General features: G+C 37.9%; 1 protein-coding gene across 9 annotated transcripts in view; it reads right to left on the reverse strand.

Annotated features, from left to right (window-relative positions):
• CD99L2 (CD99 molecule like 2) overlaps positions 1-18,575 on the reverse strand; it is a 140,792-nt gene that overhangs the window by 62,478 nt on the left and 59,739 nt on the right. For 7 of the 9 annotated variants that reach the window (XM_035288726.3, XM_035288725.3, XM_035288723.3 and 4 more), the window contains exon 2: positions 32-94. The exons of the other annotated variants lie outside the window; for them this stretch is intronic. In XM_035288726.3, the coding sequence (XP_035144617.3) occupies positions 32-94 (63 nt within the window). The remainder of the gene's footprint in view (positions 1-31; positions 95-18,575) is intronic. 9 annotated transcript variants of the gene reach the window in all.

Genomic DNA, 18,575 nt, shown 5'->3' on the forward strand with positions numbered 1-18,575 from the left:
TGTTAAATAGTTTGTTTGATTTACTACTCACGCTTTACTGAGGAAGTTTCTTTCAGTGCATCCTCCAAATTAAAATCATTAAAGTCCCCAGAACCTAAAAATTAAAAAAAGAAATTAAACTATATTTGCATAAAACAAAGTAATAATGAAATACCCTCTAGAAATGGTCATTTCCCTTTAGAAAGTGAAGGAATAACAAAAGACATTCTATGCAAATAGAAACCAAAAGTGAGTGGAGGTAACTATACTTATATCAGACAAAACAGAGGTCACTACTGTCAGTAAACTAACATAAGAACAGAAAATCAAATGCCACATATTCTCACTGATAAGTGGGAGCTAAATGATGAGAATACATGGACACATAGGGGGAACAACACACATTGGGTTCTATTGGAGGGTGGAGGGTGGGAGGAGGGAGAAGATCAGGAAAAATAACTAATGTGTACTAGGCTTAATACCTGGGTGAGGAAATAATCTGTACAACAAACCCCCATGATACAAGTTTACCTATATAATAAACCTGCACATGTATCCCTGAACTGAAAATAAAAGTGTCAAAAAAATAGACCTTTCAAGTCAAAAACTGTAAAAAGAGACAAAGGAGGTCATTACATGCTAAAGGGGTTGATATATTAAGAAAGAATAACAATTGTAAATATATACACATCCAACATTGAAGCACCTAAATATTTACAGCTAATTTTTTTTTAGACAGAGTTTCACTCTTGTTGCCCAGGATGGAGTGCAATGGCACGATTTCAGCTTGCTGTAACCTCTGCCTCAGGGTTCAAGTGATTCTCCTTCCTCAGCCTCTCAAGTAGCTGGGATTACAGGCATGTGCCACCACACTAGGCTAATTTTGTATTTTTAGTAGAGATGGGGTTTCTCCGTGTCAGTCAGGCTGGTCTCGAACCCCCAACCTCAGGTGATCCACCTGCCTCAGCCTCCCAAAGTGCTGGGATTACAGGCGTGAGACACTGTGCTTGGCCTATAGAACAAATATTAACAGATCTAAAGACAGAGATAGACTGCAATACCATAATAGTAGAACACTTCAATACCTTATTTCCAACATTGAATAGATAATCTAGACAGAAAAATCAGAAATAAGAAATAAGAAAACATTGGACTTGAACTACACTTTAGATCAAATGAACCTAACAGATATTTACAGAACATTCCAACCACCAGCAACAAAATACACACTCTTCTCAAGTGCACATGAAACATCCTCCAGGATACATCATATGTTAGGCCACAAAACAAGTCTTTACAAATTTAAGAAGACTGAAATCATATCAAGTATCTTTTCTGATCAAAATGGCATGAAACTAGAAATCAACAACAGGAGGAATCTTGGAAATCTCACAAATATGTGGAAATTAAACAATATGCTCCTGAACACTCAATGGGTCAAAGAATAACTTAAAAGGAAACTTTAAAAATATCCTGAGATGTCCAGGTGTGGTGGCTCACACCTGCTATCCTAGCACTGTGGGAGGCTGAGGTGGGTGGATTACTTGAGGTCAGGAGTTTGAGACCACCCTGGCTAACAAGGTGGAACTCCATCTCTACCAAAAAATACAACAAAAATTAGTTGGGTGTGGTGGTGTGTACTTGCAACCCCAGCTACTCAGAAGGCCGAGGCATGAGAATCACTTGAACCTGGGAGGTGGAGACTGCAGTGAGCTGAGATTGTGCCATTGCACTCTAGCCTGGGTGACAGAATGAGACCTTGTCTCAAAAAAAAATAAATCTTGAGACAAATCCAAATAGAAGCACAATATACCACAACTCATAGGATGCAGCAAAAGCTCTACTGAGAGGAAAGTTCATAGCAATGAACACCTACAACAAAAAAGAAGAAAAATCTTAAATACCTAACGCTGCACCACAAGGAACTAGAAAAACAACAAGGCAACCCTGGACTTAGTAGAAGAAAGGAAATAACAAAGATCAAAGCAGAAATAAACAAAATAGAAACTAAAAAATAGAAAAGATCAGTGAGACAAAAAGATGGTTTTTGAAAAAAATTGACAAACCTTTAACTACATTAAGAAAAAATGAGAAGACTCAAAGAAAATCAAATTAAAGAGGAGACAGTACAACTGTTGACACAAGAATACAAAGAATCTTAAGAGACTACTATGAACAACTATACATAGACAAATTTGATAACCTAGAAGAAAGACATGAATTTCTAAAATCATGCAATCTACCAAAACTGAAATAGTAAGAAATAGAAAATCTGAACAGACCAATAACAAGGAGATGGAATCAGTAATAAAAAGGTTCCTATCAATGGGAAGACCAGGACCTGATGTCTTCACTGCTGAATTCTACCAAACTTTTAAAGAAACAAATACAAATCCTTCTCAAACTCTTCCAAAAACTGAAGTGGACAGAATATTTCCAAACTCATTTTACAAGGCTAGCATTACCCTGACATGAAAGCCCTATAAGAATACAAGAAAAGAAAACAACGGGTCAAAGTCTTTGGTGAACACAGATGCAAAAATCCTTAACAAAATACTAGCAAACTGAATTCAATAGAATATTAGAAAGATCATTCACCATTATCAAGTAGGATTTACCCCAGCAAGGCAAGGATGGTTCAACATATGTAAATCTATAAATGCAATACACCCCTAACTCACTTTGTCAGACCAACATCATCCTGATACCAAAACCTGGCAGAGACACAACTAAAAAAGAAAATTTCAGGTCATATCCATGATGAACATTGATGCAAAAATCTTCAGTAAAATACTGGCAAACCAAATCCAACAGCACATCAAAAAGCTTATCCATCACGATCAAGTCAGCTTCATCCCAGGGATGCAAGGCTGGTTCAACATATGAAAATCTATAAACATAATCCATCACATAAACAGAACCAAAGACAAAAACCACATGATTATCTTAACAGATGCAGAGAAGATCTTCAACAAAATTCAACAGCACTTTATGTTAAAAACTCTCAACAAACTAGTTATCAGCGGAATGTAACTCAACATAATAAAAGCTATTTATGACAAACCCACAGCCAATATCATATTGAACAGGCAAAAACTGGAAGCATTCCCTTTGAAAATTGGCACTAGATGAGGGTGACCTCTCTCACCACTCCCATTCAACACAGTATTGGAAGTTCTGGCCAGAGCAGTCAGTCAAGAAAAAGAAATAAAGAGTATTCACTTAAGAAAAGAGGAAGTCAAATTGTCTCTATTTGCAGACAACATGACTGTATATTTAGAAGACCCCAATGGTCTCAGCCCAAAATCTCCTTAAGCTGATAAGCAACTTCAGCAAAGTCTCAGGATACAAAATCAATATGCAAAAATCACAAGCATTCCTATAAACAAATACTAGACAAGCAGAGAGCCAAATCATGAGTGAACTCTCATTCACAGTTGCTACAAATAGAATAAAATACCTAGGAATACAACTAACAAAGGATGTGAAGGAACTCTTCAAGGAGAACTGCAAACCACTGCTCAAGGAAATAAGAGAGAACACAAACAGATGGAAAAACATTCCATGCTCACAGTTTGGAAGAATCAATATTGTGAAAATGTCCATACTGCCCAAAGTAATTTATAGATTCAATGCTATCCCCATCAAGTTACCATTGACCTTCTTCACAGAACTGGGAAAAAAATGCCTTAAACTTCATATAGAACCAAAAAAGAGTCTGCATAGCTAAGACAATCCTAAGCAAAAAGAACAAAGCTGGAGGCATCATGCTACCTGGCTAAATGTGATACACCATATTAACAAAGCGGAAAATGAAAACCACATAATCATCTCAATAGATGCAGAAAAAAACACTTGAGAAAATTCAACATCCATTCATGTTAAGAACTTTAAAAAAAAGGTATAGAAGAAATGTACCTTAACATAATAAAGGCCATAATATGAGAAGCCCATAGCTAATATCATACTCAACAGTGAATAGTTAAATGCTTTTCCGTTAAGATCAGGAACAAGACAACAATGCCCACTCTCACTACTTCTATTCAACAGAGTAAGTTATATGAGCAGCCAGGCAAGATCATGAAATAAAAGTCCTCTCTGTAGCAAAGGAAGAAGTTAAATTGTCTGTTTGCAAGTGATATGATCTTATATGTAGAAAATCCTAAAGACTCTACCAGAAAACTGTAAGAACTGATAAACAAATGTAAAAAAGTAGCAGTTTACAAAATCAACATACAAAAACCAATAGCATTTCTATATATAAACAATGAACTATCTGAAAAAAAGAAAAAAATCCCATTTACAATAGCATCAAAAAATAAAATACTGAGTAGTAAATTTAACAAAGGAGATAAAAGACCTGTACATTGAAAATTATAAAACAATGAAGAAAAATTAAAGACACAAATGAAAATATATCCTATGTTCAAGTATTAGAAGAATATTGCTGAAATGTCTATATTATCCAAAATGTTTTACAGATATATAATTTCTATTGAAACTCCAATGTCATTTTTCACAGAAATGGAAAAATCCTAAAATTTGTATGGAATCAGAAATGACCCCCAATAGCCAAAGCAATCTTGAGCAAAATGGGCAAAGCTGGAGGCATTGTACTTCTTTATTTCAAAATATATTATAAAGATATTGTGATCAAAACAGCATAGTATGGGCATAAAAACAGACACATCAACTAATGGAACAGGATAGAAAGCACCAAAGTAAACTCAAATATTTGCAGTTAATTGATCTCCAACAAAGGTGCCAAGAACATACACTTGAGAAAAGACAGTCTCCTCAATAAATGATGTAGGGAAACTGATTATGTACATGCAAAAGAATGAAACTGGACCCCTATCTTATACCATATCTAAAAATTAACTCAAAATAAATAAAAGACTTAAATGCAAGACCTGAAACTGCAAATCTACTAGAAAAAATAAAAACAAAGATAAAAAGTTCCACAACATTAATCTGGGCAATCATTTCCTAGATAAGACTCCAAAAGCACAGGCAACAAAAGTGAAAGTAACAAATGAGATTCAATGAAACTAAAAAGTTTCTGCACAGCAAAGGAAACAACAGAATAAAAAGACAACCCATGGATTAAGAGAAAATATTCGCAAACCATATATCTGAAAACAGGTTAATATCCAAAATATATAAGGATAGCAAGAAAACAAATAACCCAGTTAAAAACGGGCAAAAGCAAAAAAACTTCTCAAAAGAAGAGATATGAACGGCCAACAGGTGTATGAAAAAAAATGCTCAATCTCTCTAATCATCAGGGAAACACAAATTAAAACCAAGATGTGGGCCAGGCGCAGTGGCTCATGCTTGTAATCCCAGCACTTTGGGAGGCCAAGACGGGCAGATCATGAGGTCAAGAGATTGAGACCATCCTGGCCAACATGGTGAAACCCATCTCCACTAAAAATACAAAAATTAGCTGTGCATGGTGGTGCACACTTGTTGTACCAGCTACTTGGGAGGCTGAGGCAGGAGAATTGCTTGAACCTGGGAGGTGGAGGTTGCAGTGAGCTGAGATCGTGCCATTGCAATCCAGCCTGGCGGCACAGCAAGACTCCATCTCAAAAAACAAACAAAAAATATGATGTCCTCTTACATCTGTTAGAATGGCTATTATGAAGAAGATAAATGGTGTTTGTTGGTGAGGATATGGAGAAAAGAAAACCCTTACACATGTTGTTAGGAATGTAAATTAGTATAGCCATTTTGGAGAATGATATGAAGGTTCCTCAAAAAACAAACAAAAAAATTACCATATAATTCAGAAATCAATCCCAGTTCTGTGTATGTATTAATATTCAAAGGAATTGAAATCACTATTTTTAAGAGATATGTAGTCCCACGTTCATTTTGGTTTTATTTATAATAGCGAAGGTATGGAAGCAACCTAAGTGTCCATCAATAAATGAATGGATAAAGAAAATGTGGCACATATGTAAATGGAGTACTATACATCCTTTAAAAAGAAGGATATTCTGTCACTCATGACAATGTGGATGGAACTGAAGGACATTATGCTAAGTGAAATAAGGCACACACAGAAATACAAATATTGTATGATGTCACTTAGATGTGGAATTGAAAAAAGTTGATCTCACAGAAACAGTAAAAAGATAGCTAACCAGAGGCTGAGGGGAGGGAAAGGTATTAGGAAAGAGAAGTCCTTGATTAAAGAATACAAAGTTTCAGTTAGACAGGAGGAATTAAGTTTTAGCGACCTATTGCGCAGCATGGGGACCACAAGTAATAATAATGTATTATATATTTCAAAATTGCTGGTAGACTTTTACCATTCTCACTACAACAAAGTAAGTTGGTGAGATAATGGATATATTAATTAGCTTGAATGAATCTTCCTACAATGTCTACACAGACGAAAACATCACACTGTACCCTGTAAATACATATAAATATTATTTATCAATGAAAAATAAATGTTAAAATGATTTTTATTAGCCAGGCATGGTGATGCATGCCTGTAGTCCCAATTACTTGGAAGGCTGAAGAAGGAGGATTGCTGGAGTCTAGGAGTTTGAGGTTACAATGAGCTATGATTGTGTACTGTTCTCTAGCATGGGCGACAGAATGAGACCATGCCTGTAAAAAGCAACAACAACAACAACAACAACAACAATTTTTTAAATTTAGCTATCTTTGTATGAAACAAAGTAATACTGAAATTCTCTCCTGAAGTGGTCATGGTCCTTTAGACAGTGTCATGAATGTAAATCCACAAAAGGGAAATCAGTCAAAGCCACCCAAAGATATGCTGAGCTGATGTCCTTCCTCAACCAACCAATCTTTCCCTACCAAAAATAAAAATTAAAAAAATTAAAAACAAAACAAAATGCCAACCTTCAGTCCACTAAAGTGGTGAAAGCTATGGTGTTTGGAACATGAGGTAATATCTCACAGAAAATCTTCTCCATAGAGAAGTAAGAGCAGGTGTTTGAGCCCACCACTCCACTGATGAGGGGCCAAGTTCTCCCACCCCATCCCAGGTCTCACAAAGGCATACTTTATATTGTGTAAATCCAGGGTACTTTCTCTCCAATTCCTAGCACTCCACCTAGACTAGAGGCTCACACATAACTGAAAAGGCTCTGGGGTAAAGTTTTTCACAGTACAATTTGTCCCCACAAGTGGACCCATCTGTCTAATTCACTGTCCTACTGAACTTGATAGCTACTGTTCCCTCTAGAAGGGCATGTAGCTTGTCATAACGGTGTACAGCTTTTCAGTTCTCAAGCACACCATTATGTATGCCTACTGGAATTGACCAAATAAGTAAATGGATCGAAGATGGTGAGAGCCAGGTTTCTCACTATCAGAGAGATGTTACAGATAACAGGAGCAGGCTAAAACAAACCATATAAAATGGATTACAGTTGGAGACTTCAGTATGAAACCATATTTAGCTTACAGTCATATTAACATACAGTCATGTGTTGCTTAGCAACAGGGATACATTCTGAAATGCGCTTATTAGACTTCTACCATTTTGTTGTGCAAATATCATAGGGTGATCTTACACAAATCTAGAGTGTATAGCCTACTACACACCTAGTCTGCATAGTACAGCCTATTTATTTTACTCTACAAACCTGTACAGCATCTGACTGTACTGAATACTGTAGGCAACTGTATGGTATTTACGTATCTAAACAAAAAGGTAGGTAAAAATACAGTATTACAATCTTATGGGATCAACATCGTATATGTGATCTGTCAACCAAAATATCACCACATGGTACATGGCTATATACATACAGCTATAAAAGAAATATTTATAGACATGAGCATATACATGGGTTAGTATAAAGACATATATTCCCTTGCTCTGTCAACTGAGAGGGGCTTGAAGCAAGAACACCCCATAGCAATGAGCACATCTAGCACCCAGATCTTTGTGTCTAATCCTACTCTCCAATAAAGGGAACCAGGGATCCTTGGGTGATTTGACTGGGACAGAAAATACATAAGATGAGGTTGAAGCACCTTGAGGTGCTAGGAAGTAAGGAAGTATTTTTCTTTTTTTTTAAATTTAATTTCTTTATTTTTATTTTTTCTAAGAAAGAAAGGAAGAAAAAGAGAGAAAGCAAGAAAAAAATGAAAGGGAGAAAGAAATAGGAAAAGAGGGAGAGAGAATGGGAATCTTGCTCTATTGCCCAGGCTAGAATGCAGTCTAAAAATGGGAATTAAAAACCTCTTTTATGCCAATAAATGTGCTTAACAATGGAGACAGAAAGGAATAAGGGAGGAAAATAACAAACAAGCAGCCAATCGATATTTCATTTAAACCTGTGAAATGCTATGCACTTGCTGAGGAGTGATTTACTTCCAATTTTGTGGTCACTTTTAGAATAGGTGTGATGTGATACTGAGAAAAATGTATGTCTTGTGGATTTGGGGTGGAGAGTTCTGTAAATGTTTATTAAGTTTACTTGTTCCAGGTCTGAGTTCAAGTCCTGGATATCCTTGTTAATTTTCTCTCTCGTTGATCTGTCTAATATTGACAGTGGAGTGATAAAGTCTCCCACTATTATTATATGGGACTCTAAGTCTCTTTGTAAGTCATTAAGAACTTGCCTTGTGTATCTGGGTGCTCCTGTATTGAGTACGTATATATTTAGGATCGTTAGCTTTTCTTGTTGCGTTGATCCTTTTATCATTATGTAATGTCCTTCTTTGTCTCTTCTGGTCTTTGTTGCTTTAAAGTGTATCTTATCAGAGATGAGAATTGCAACTCCTGCTTTCTTTCTTTTTTTTTTTTTTTTTGCTGTTTGTTTTGTTGGTAAATCTTCCTCCATCCCTTTGTTTTGAGTCTTTGTGTATCCCTGCATGTGTGATGGGTCTGGATGCAGCATACCGATGGGTTTTGGCTTTTTATCCAATTTTGATTGAACCATTTAGTCCATTTAAATTTAGGATTGATATTAATATACGTGAGTTTAATACTGCCATTTATTTTTTTATATGTATTTTTTATTGCGTTTTAGGTTTTGGGGTACATGTGAAGAACATGCAAGATTGTTGCATAGGTACACACGTGGCAGTGTGATTTGCTGCCTTCCTCCCCATCACCTATATCTGGCATCTCTCCCCATGCTATCTCTCCCCAACTCCCCACCCTCCGCTGTCCCTCCCCTATTTCCCACCAACAGACCCTATGTCCATGTGTTCCCATTGCTCAACACCCACCTATGAGTGAGAATATGCGGTGTTTGATTTTCTGTTCTTGTGTCAGTTTGCTAAGAATGATGGTCTCCAGGTTCATCCATATCCCCACAAAGGACACAAACTCATCTGTTGTGATGGCTGCATAATATTCCATGGTGTATATGTGCCACATTTTCCCTGTCCAGTCTATCATCGATGGGCATTTGGATTGGTTCCAGGTCTTTGCTATTGTAAACAGTGCTGCAATGAACATTCGTGTGCATGTGTCCTTATAGTAGAACGATTTATAATCCTTTGCATATATACCCGAAAATGGGATTGCTGGGTCAAATGGAATTTCTACTTCTAGGTCTTTGAGGAATCGCCACACTGTCTTCCACAATGGTTGAACTAATTTACACTCCCACCAACAATGTAAAAGTATTCCTATTTCTCCATATCCTTTCCAACATCTGAGTCTCCAGATTTTTTAATGATCGCCATTCTAACTGGCATGAGATGGTATCTCAATGTGGTTTTGATTTGCATTTCTTTTATGACCAGTGATGATGAGCATTTTTTCATATGTTTGTTGGCCTCATGTATGTCTTCTTTTGTAAAGTGTCTCTTCATATCCTTTGCCCACTTTTCAATGGGCTTGTTTGGTTTTTTTCTTGTAAATCTGTTTTAGCTCTTTGTAAATTCTGGATATCAGCCCTTTGTCAGATGGTTGCCAATTCACTCTAATAACTGTTTCTTTTGCTGTGCAGAAGCTGTGGAGTTTGATTAGGTTCCATTTGTCTATTTTGGCTTTTGTTGCCAATGCTTTTGGTGTTTTGGTCATGAAGTCCTTGCATACTCCTATGTCCTGAATGGTTTTGCCTAGATATTCTTCTAGGGTTTTTATGGTGTTAGGTCTTATGTTTAAGTCTTTAATCCATCTGGAGTTAATTTTAGCGTAAGGTGTCAGGAAGGGTTCCAGTTTCTGCTTTCTGCACATGGCTAGCCAGTTTTCCCAACACCATTTATTAAACAGGGAATCCTTTCCCCATTGCTTGTTTTTGTCAGGTTTGTCAAAGATGGAATGGTTGTAGATATGCTGTGTTGCCTCCAAGGCCTCTGTTCTGTTCCACTGGTCTATAAGGCTGTTTTGGTACCAGTGTCATGCTGTTTTGATTACTGTATCCTTGTAGAATAGTTTGAAGTCTGGTAGTGTGATGCCTTCCACTTTGTTCTTTTTGCTTAGAATTGACTTGGCTATGTGGGCTCTCTTTTGGTTCCATATGAAGTTGAAGGTGGTTTTTTCCAGTTCTGTGAAGAAGATCATTGGTAGCTTGATGGGGATAGCGTTGAACCTATAAATTACTATGGCCATTTTCACGATATTGATTCTTCCTAACCATGAACATGGAATGTTTCTCCATCTGTTTGTGTCCTCTCTTATTTAGTTGAGCAGTGGTTTGTAGTTCTCCTTGAAGAGGTCCTTTACGTTCCTTGTTGGTTGTATTCCTAGGTATTTTATTCTCTTTGTAGCAATTGTGGAAGGCAGTTCATTCTTGATTTGGCTCTCTTTAAGTCTGTTATTGGTGTATAGGAATGCTTGTGATTTTTGCACATTGATTTTGTATCCTGAGACTTTGCTGAAGTTGCTTATCAGTTTCAGGAGATTTTGGGTGAGATGATGGGGTCTTCTAGATATATAATCATGTCATCTGCAAATAGAGACAATTTGACTTCCTCCTTTCCTATTTGAATACCCTTTATTTCTTTTTCTTGCCTGATTGCTCTGGCTAGAACTTCCAGTACTATATTGAATAGGAGTGGTGAGAGAGGGCATCCTTGTCTAGTGCCAGATTTCAAAGGGAATGCTTCCAGTTTTTGCCCATTCAGTATGATATTGGCTGTTGGTTTGTTGTAAATAGCTTTTATTATTTTGAGATATGTTCCATCAATACCTAGTTTATTGAGGGTTTTTAGCATAAAGGGCTGTTGAATTTTGTCAAAGGCCTTCTCTGCATCAATTGAGATAATCATGTGGTTTTTGTCTTTGGTTCTGTTTTTGTGGTGAATTACCTTTATAGATTTGCGTATGTTGAACCAGCCTTGCATCCCCGGGATGAATCCTACTTGATCATGGTGGATAAGCTTTTTGATGTGCTGTTGCAATCGGCTTGCCAGTATTTTATTGAAGATTTTTGCATCTATGTTTATCACGGATATTGGCCTGAAGTTTTCTTTTCTTGTTGAGCCTCTGACGGGTTTTGGTATCAGGATGATGTTGGTCTCATAAAATGATTTGGGAAGGATTCCCTCTTTTTGGATTATTTGGAATAGTTTTAAAAGGAATGGTATCAGCTCCTCTTTGTATGTCTGGTAGAATTCGGCTGTGAACCCCTCTGGACCTGGGCTTTTTTTTGTGTGTGGTAGGCTCTTAATTGCTGCCTCAACTTCAGACCTTGTTATTGGTCTATTCAGGGATTCGACTTCTTCCTGGTTTAGGCTTGGGAGGAGGCAAGTGTCCAGGAATTTATCCATTTCTTCCAGGTTTACTAGTTATGTGCATAGAATTGTTTGTAATAATCTCTGATGATGGTTTGAATTTCTGTGGAATCTGTGGTGATATCCCCTTTATCGTTTTTTATTGCATCTATTTGGTTATTCTCTCTTTTCTTTTTTATTAATCTGGTTAGTGGTCTATTTTGTTGATCTTTTCGAAAAACCAGCTCCTGGATTTATTGATTTTTTGAAAGGTTTTTTTGTGTCTCTATCTCCTTCAGTTCTGCTCTTATCTTAGTTATTTCTTGTCTTCTGCTACCTTTGGGTTTTCTTTTTTTAATCTTGCTCTTTTAGCTCTTTCAATTTTGATGATAGGGTGTCAATTTTAGATCTCTCCTTTCTTCTCATGTGGGCATTTATTGCTATATATTTTCCTCTAGAGACTGCTTTAAATTTGTTCCAGAGATTCTTCATTTCTGTTGGTTTTGAAGAACATCTGTATTTCTGCCTTCATTTCATTGTTTATCCAGTCAACATTCAAGAGCAAGTTGTTCAGATTCCATGAAGCTGTGCAGTTCTGAGTTAGTTTTTGAATTCTGAGTTCTAACTTGATTGCACTGTGGTCTGAGAGACTGTTATGATTTCCATTCTTTTGCATTTGCTGAGGAGTGATTTACTTCCAATTTTGTGGTCAATTTTAGAGTAGGTGTGATGTGGTGCTGAGAAGAATGTATGTTCTGTGGATTTGGGGTGGAGAGTTCTGTAAATGTCTATTAGGTTTGCTTGTTCCAAGTCTGAGTTCAAGTCCTGGATATCCTTGTTAATTTTCTGTCTGGTTGATCTGTCTAATATTGACAATGGGGTGTTAAAGTCTCCCACTATTATTGTGTGGGAGTCTAGGTCTCTTTGTAAGTCATTAAGAACTTGCCTTATGTATCTGGGTGCTCCTATATTGGGTGCATATATATTTAGGATCGTTAGCTCTTCTTGTTGCATCGATCCTTTTACCATTATATAATGTCCTTCTTTGCCTCTTTTGATCTTTGTTGCTTTAAAGTCTATTTTATCAGAGATGAGAATTGCAACTCCTGCTTTTTTTTGCTCTCCATTTGCTTGGTAAATCTTCCTTCATCCCTTTATTTTGAGCCTTTGTGTAATGCTGCCATTTAATGCTAGCTGGCTGTTTTGACCATTAGTTGATATAGATTCTTCTTTATGGTGATGCTCTTTACCATTTGGTATGTTTTTGGAAGGGCTGATACTGGTTGTTCCTTTCTATGTGTAGTGCTTCTTTCAGAAGCTCTTGTAAAGCAGGCCTGGTGGTGATGAAATCTCCGAGTATTTCCTTGTTTGCAAAACATTTTATTTTTCCTTCACTTATGAAGCTTAGTTTGGCTGGATATGAAATCCTGGGTTGAAAGTTCTTTTCTTTAAGGATGTTGAATATTGGCCCCCACTCTCTTATGGCTTGTAGGGTTTCTGCTGAAAGATCTGCTGTGAGTCTGATAGGCTTCCCTTTGTGGGTAACCTGACCTTTTCCTCTTGGCTGCCCTTAGTATTTTCTCCTTCATTTCAACCCTGGTGAATCTAACAATTATGTGCCTTGGGGTTGCTCTTCTTGAGGAATATCTTTGTGGTGTTCTCTGTGTTTCCTGGAGTTGAGTATTGTCCTGCCTTGCTAGGTTCAGAAAGTTTTCCTGGATAATATCCTGAAGAGTATTTTCCAGCTTGGATTCATTCTCTTCGTCACATTCCGGTACACCTATCAAACATAGATTAGGTCTTTTCACATAGTCCCATATTTCTTGGAGACTTTGCTCATTCCTTTTTACCCTTTTTTTTCTAACCTTGTCTTCTTGTTTATTTCATTAAGTTGATTTTCGACCTCTGATATCCTTTCTTCTGCTTGATCAATTTGACCATTAAAACTTGTGCATACCTCATGAAGTTCTCGTATTGTGTTTTTCAGCTCCATTAATTCACTTATATTCCTCTCTAAATTGTCTATTCTTGTTAGCATTTCATCAAAACTTTTTTCATGGTTCTCAGTTTCTTTGCATTGGGTTAGAACGTGTTCTTTTAGCTCACGAAATTTCTTAATATCCACCTTCTGAAGTCTGATTCTGTCAATTCATCACACTCATTCTCCATCAGGCCTTGTTCCCTTGCTGATGAGGAGCTGCAATCCCCTATAGGAGGAGAGACATTCTGATTTCTGGTGTTTTCATCCTTTTTGTGCTGGTTTCTTCCCATCTTTGTGGATTTACCCACCTGTCGTCTTTGTAATTGCTGACTTTCAGACTGGGTCTCTGAACGGACGTCCAGCTTGTTGGTGATGAAGTTTTTTCTGTTTCTTAGTTTTCCTTCAGCGAATGCCCCTCCCACACAGAGCTGGAACTTCCCAGGTTCAGCTGTGCTAGCTGTGAAACTCTCAATCCTTAGTGGTACCAATTGCTTTTTTGTGGGGGTGGGGTGGTACCAGCCAAGCCCAATCACCTGGCTCCCTGTCTCAGAGCCTCTTCTTTTTTTTTTTTAGTTGAATGGTCGACTCTCTCCCAGGTGTTCCAGTCACCCGCTGAAAAGGCGCCAGAATCTGTGTAATTTCCACTGTGGTGACCCACTGTGCAGGCTGAAACAGCGTCATTGAGATTCATGGCACTTTTCTGCCCAGGAATCTCCCAGTCTGGCTCCCCACTTCAGTCCCCTTTTCAATCAGCTGAATGGGTGACTCTGCCTTCCCGGAGCTCCAAACACCCACTAAAAGGGTACCCAGTCCCGTATACTCTGCATTGAGAACCACTGCGCCGGGATGCTGGCAAAACAGCCACACCAGCCAAAAGAGTCATGCTGGCGACCTGTTGGGCTCCTCTGCTGGGAATCTCCTGGTCTGTGGGCAACAAAATTCATCTGGAAGTGTGGCGTCCACTCACTCTCTGTGCTTTCACTGGTAGCTACAATCCTGAGCTGCTGCTAATTGACCATCTTGGATCTCTCTCACCAGAAGTATTTTTAAAAATCACATCAATGGTTATCTGTCAAAGGGGCACAGAAACCAAGTGAAAGAGGTCCCAGTGGCTATGTCTGAAATAAATTTTTACAGACGTTTTTCAGGATGGATACAGCAGGAACAATTTGAAGAACAAAATAAAGTAGTATTGGGTTGTAACCCAAAATGTAAAATAAGTATCCACGAGTCCTTGCTGAATGAATAAGTGATACAAAAAAGGCAGAGAATAGACAAATCTCTCATACAGAATAATTCAAATTCATATATGTAGATATTTGCCCCTCATGGAGGTGAAGCACAATTCCCCACTCCCTATATATTGACTACACATCATAACTTCCTTCCAAAGATTACAGTATAAGAAAGGGGAAGTAGAAAAACTTTACTCTTTACAGAGGAGAAGCCTTACAAACACTACCTAAACCAGGTGATCAAGGTCAACATGTACAATGATGAGTCCTGTTGATAGTATGTTCCCTTGATATGATGTGATAGGATGTGATGCACATGGCAGTTTGCCTCTGTGGTCTTCCTTTCAAAACCCCATAACCCTAGTCTAACCATGAGAAAAACATCAGATAAATCCTGATGGGGGGTGCTGTACAAAATACCTGACTAATCCTCAAAATCATGAAGGTCGTTAAAACCAAACAGAGTCTGAGAAACTGGCATAACCTGAGAAGCTTAAGAAGACAGAATGACTGATAGTCATGTGGATTTGATTGCATTCTAGATTGGATTCTGGAATAGAAGAGGACTTTAGATAAAAACTGAGGAAATCTGAATACAGTATAGACTTTAGTTAATAATATTATATCTATATTGGTTCATAAACTGTGACAAATGCATCATGCAAATATAAAATGTTAATAAGGATAACTAGATATGAAGCATATGGGAACTCCATCCTAGCTTAGCAATTTTTCTGTAAATCTAACTGTTCAAAAGTAAAACTTATTTTTAAAAGATCAATTTCCTATAGCAAAGTAAATTAGGGGCAACTGCTAAATGAAGAGATATAGGATATATAACCTTGAAACCAAAGCCACTAGGGGAAAAAAAGGAAGCAGCAGCAGCAAGAACTATGTTAAATAGAAAACAAATGCTTTTTTTTTTTTTTTTTTTTTTAGAGCTGGGGTCTCACTATGTTGCCTAGGCTGGTCTCCAACTCCTAGTCTCAAGTAATCCTTCCCCGTTGGTGTTGCTTTGGAACTATAGGCATGAGCCACCATGCCCAGCTGAAAACATGAACTTTAACACAGGAATATGTACAATCATATCAGTTAAGAAAAAAGAGCGTAAATAGGCTAAATCTCCTGTTAAAAGACAAGTGAGATTAAAAGATATCTAATTATAGTCTACTGATAAAATATACATTTAAAACAAAATGGCAAAAAAAAGTAGAGAATGAAGAAATATATACCAGGCAAATACTAACAGGAAGGAAATAGATGTGATATTAATATAAGATAAAATTCAAGACCCAAAGCTCTAAGTAGGAAAAGAGCAGTATTTTATGGGAGTAAAGCATATAATACATCAGGTAAATAAAAGTTATGATAACCTAGCTTCCAAAATTCTAAAGTAGACTTTTGCTTTTTGCTATGATGAGTAACTGGGATCAGACCTGCCTTTCCACTGTAAATCATAAAATGAACAGACCCATGAGGCAAAATCAGCACTGAGCAAGAAGTAGTGAGAGCCTGCAATCCTTGAGATTAGGGCAAATTATAACAGCTAAATCCAACAGGTGATCCTGGATTCGATCCTGAACCTATAAAGGCCATTATTGGGACAATCAGCAAAGTTAAATGAGATCTGTGGACCAGATGATAATACTGGATCATTGTCAATTTCCGATCTTGATGGAAATACTGTAGTCAGGAGGAGGGTATCCTTGTTTTTAGAAACTGCAAACTGAAGCATCAAGAGGTAATAGGTATAGGCTTGGTGCAGTAGCTCATGCCTATAATCCCAGCACTTTGGGAAGCTGAAGCGGGAGGATTGCTTGAGCCCAGGAGCTCAAGACCAGCCTGGGTAACATAGGGAGCCACCATCTCAACAACAACAACCACAACAAAATTTTTTAATTAGCCTGAGGTTGGAAAACCAGGCATGGTGGCTCATTCCTATAACCCCAGCACTTTGAGAAGCTGAGGTGGGAGGACTCCTTGAGCCCAGGAGTTCAAGACCAGCCAAAGGCACATAGTGAGACATCATCTCTAATAAGAATAAAAAAAAATTAGCTGGGTATGGTGGTGCATGCCTGTAGTCTCAGCTACTCGAGAGGCTAAGGTGGGAGGATCACTTGAGCTCAGGAGGTGGAAGCTTCAGTGAGCTATAATCACACCACTGCACTCCAGCCTGGGCAACAGAGTAAGATCCTATCTCAAAAAAATAAAAATAGCTGGCCATGGAGGCACATGCCTGTACTCCCAGCTACTCTGATGGCTGAGGCAGGAGGATCACTTGAGCGTGGCAGGTTCTGGCTGCACTGAGCCTTGATAATGCCATTGCACTCTACCCTGGGCGCCAGAAGGAGACCTTGCCAAAAAAAAAAAAAAAGAACAAGAAAAAAGAGAAAGAGATAATGGATCTAATGTGTGCAACTGATTCTGAAATTGTTCAGGAAATCCACACACACACACACACACACACACACATACACGTGGAGTAGGGAAAACACATACACATACAGAAAATGTGATAAATCTGGAAAATTTAGGTGAACAACATATATGAACTTCTTCTTCTGAGATAGGGTCTGGCTCTGTCATCCAGGCTGGACTGCAGTGGTATGATCACTGCAGCCTCAACCTCCTGGGTTCAAGCGATCTTCCCACCTCAGCCTCCCTAGTAGCTAGGAACACAGGCACATGCCACCATGCCCATCTATTTTTTTTGTGTTTTTGTAGAGATGGGGTCTCACTATGTTGGCCAGGCTGGTCTCAAACTTCTGAGCTCAAGCAATCTGCCTGCCTCAGCCTCCCAAAGTGCTGGAATTACAGGCATGAGCCACTGTGCCCAGTCAAGAACTCTTTGTATTAATAATAGACATTATTGGCACAATTGTTAAAACTTAGATGGGGTCTGAGGATTAAGCAGTAATAATGTATCAAGGTTAGTCTCCTGATTCACATAGCTGCATCATAGACATGTAAAAAGAGGTCCTTATTTGTAGAAAATGCACTCTAATGTATTGGGGGTAGGGGTGATAAAGCATTAGGTAACCAACTTACTCTCAAGTGGCTTGGTGGAGGAAAAAAGAATTCCTTGCACTGTACTTGCAAATTTTCTGAAAGTTCATAATTATTTCGACATTAAAAAATTAAAATATGCAAATGCTTCAATGCAGCAATTCCACTTCTAGGTACCTGCTGCAGAAAAATACTTGCAACATGTACCCAAAGAAGTATGGACAAGGAATCTTACAACAGGAAAAAGAAATGGAAACAGTCCAAGTGATCAGCAAACATGAATAGTTAAATGAAAGATGGTTCTTCCATACAATTATGATTGTGTAGCTATTAAAAAGAATGGGATAAACCTATAATAGTGGCATGCAAGAGATCTCCATGATACACTAATAAATAAAGCAAAGTGCAGAGAAGTATTTTTTCATTTGTGTGTGTGTATCCATATCTATACCCATAAACATCTTCTGGAAGTTTACACAGGGAAACTGGTAACAGTGGTTATGTCTAGGTAATGAGAATAACGGTCAGGGTAAGGGAGAAGTAGTATTTTACAATTAATTTTAACTCTTCTCTGCCTTTTTGTTTTCAATCCATGCAAAAGTTCTGCATCAATCCCTCCAAAGCCATAAGCCTACCATCTCACTGGGTCTTCCTTCAAAACTCTACCTTTGCTTCCTCACCCAAGAGCTGCAAAAGTAGCTTCCCTC

This window comes from Callithrix jacchus, chromosome X, assembly GCF_049354715.1.
Source record: "Callithrix jacchus isolate 240 chromosome X, calJac240_pri, whole genome shotgun sequence".
NCBI lineage: Eukaryota > Metazoa > Chordata > Mammalia > Primates > Cebidae > Callithrix > Callithrix jacchus.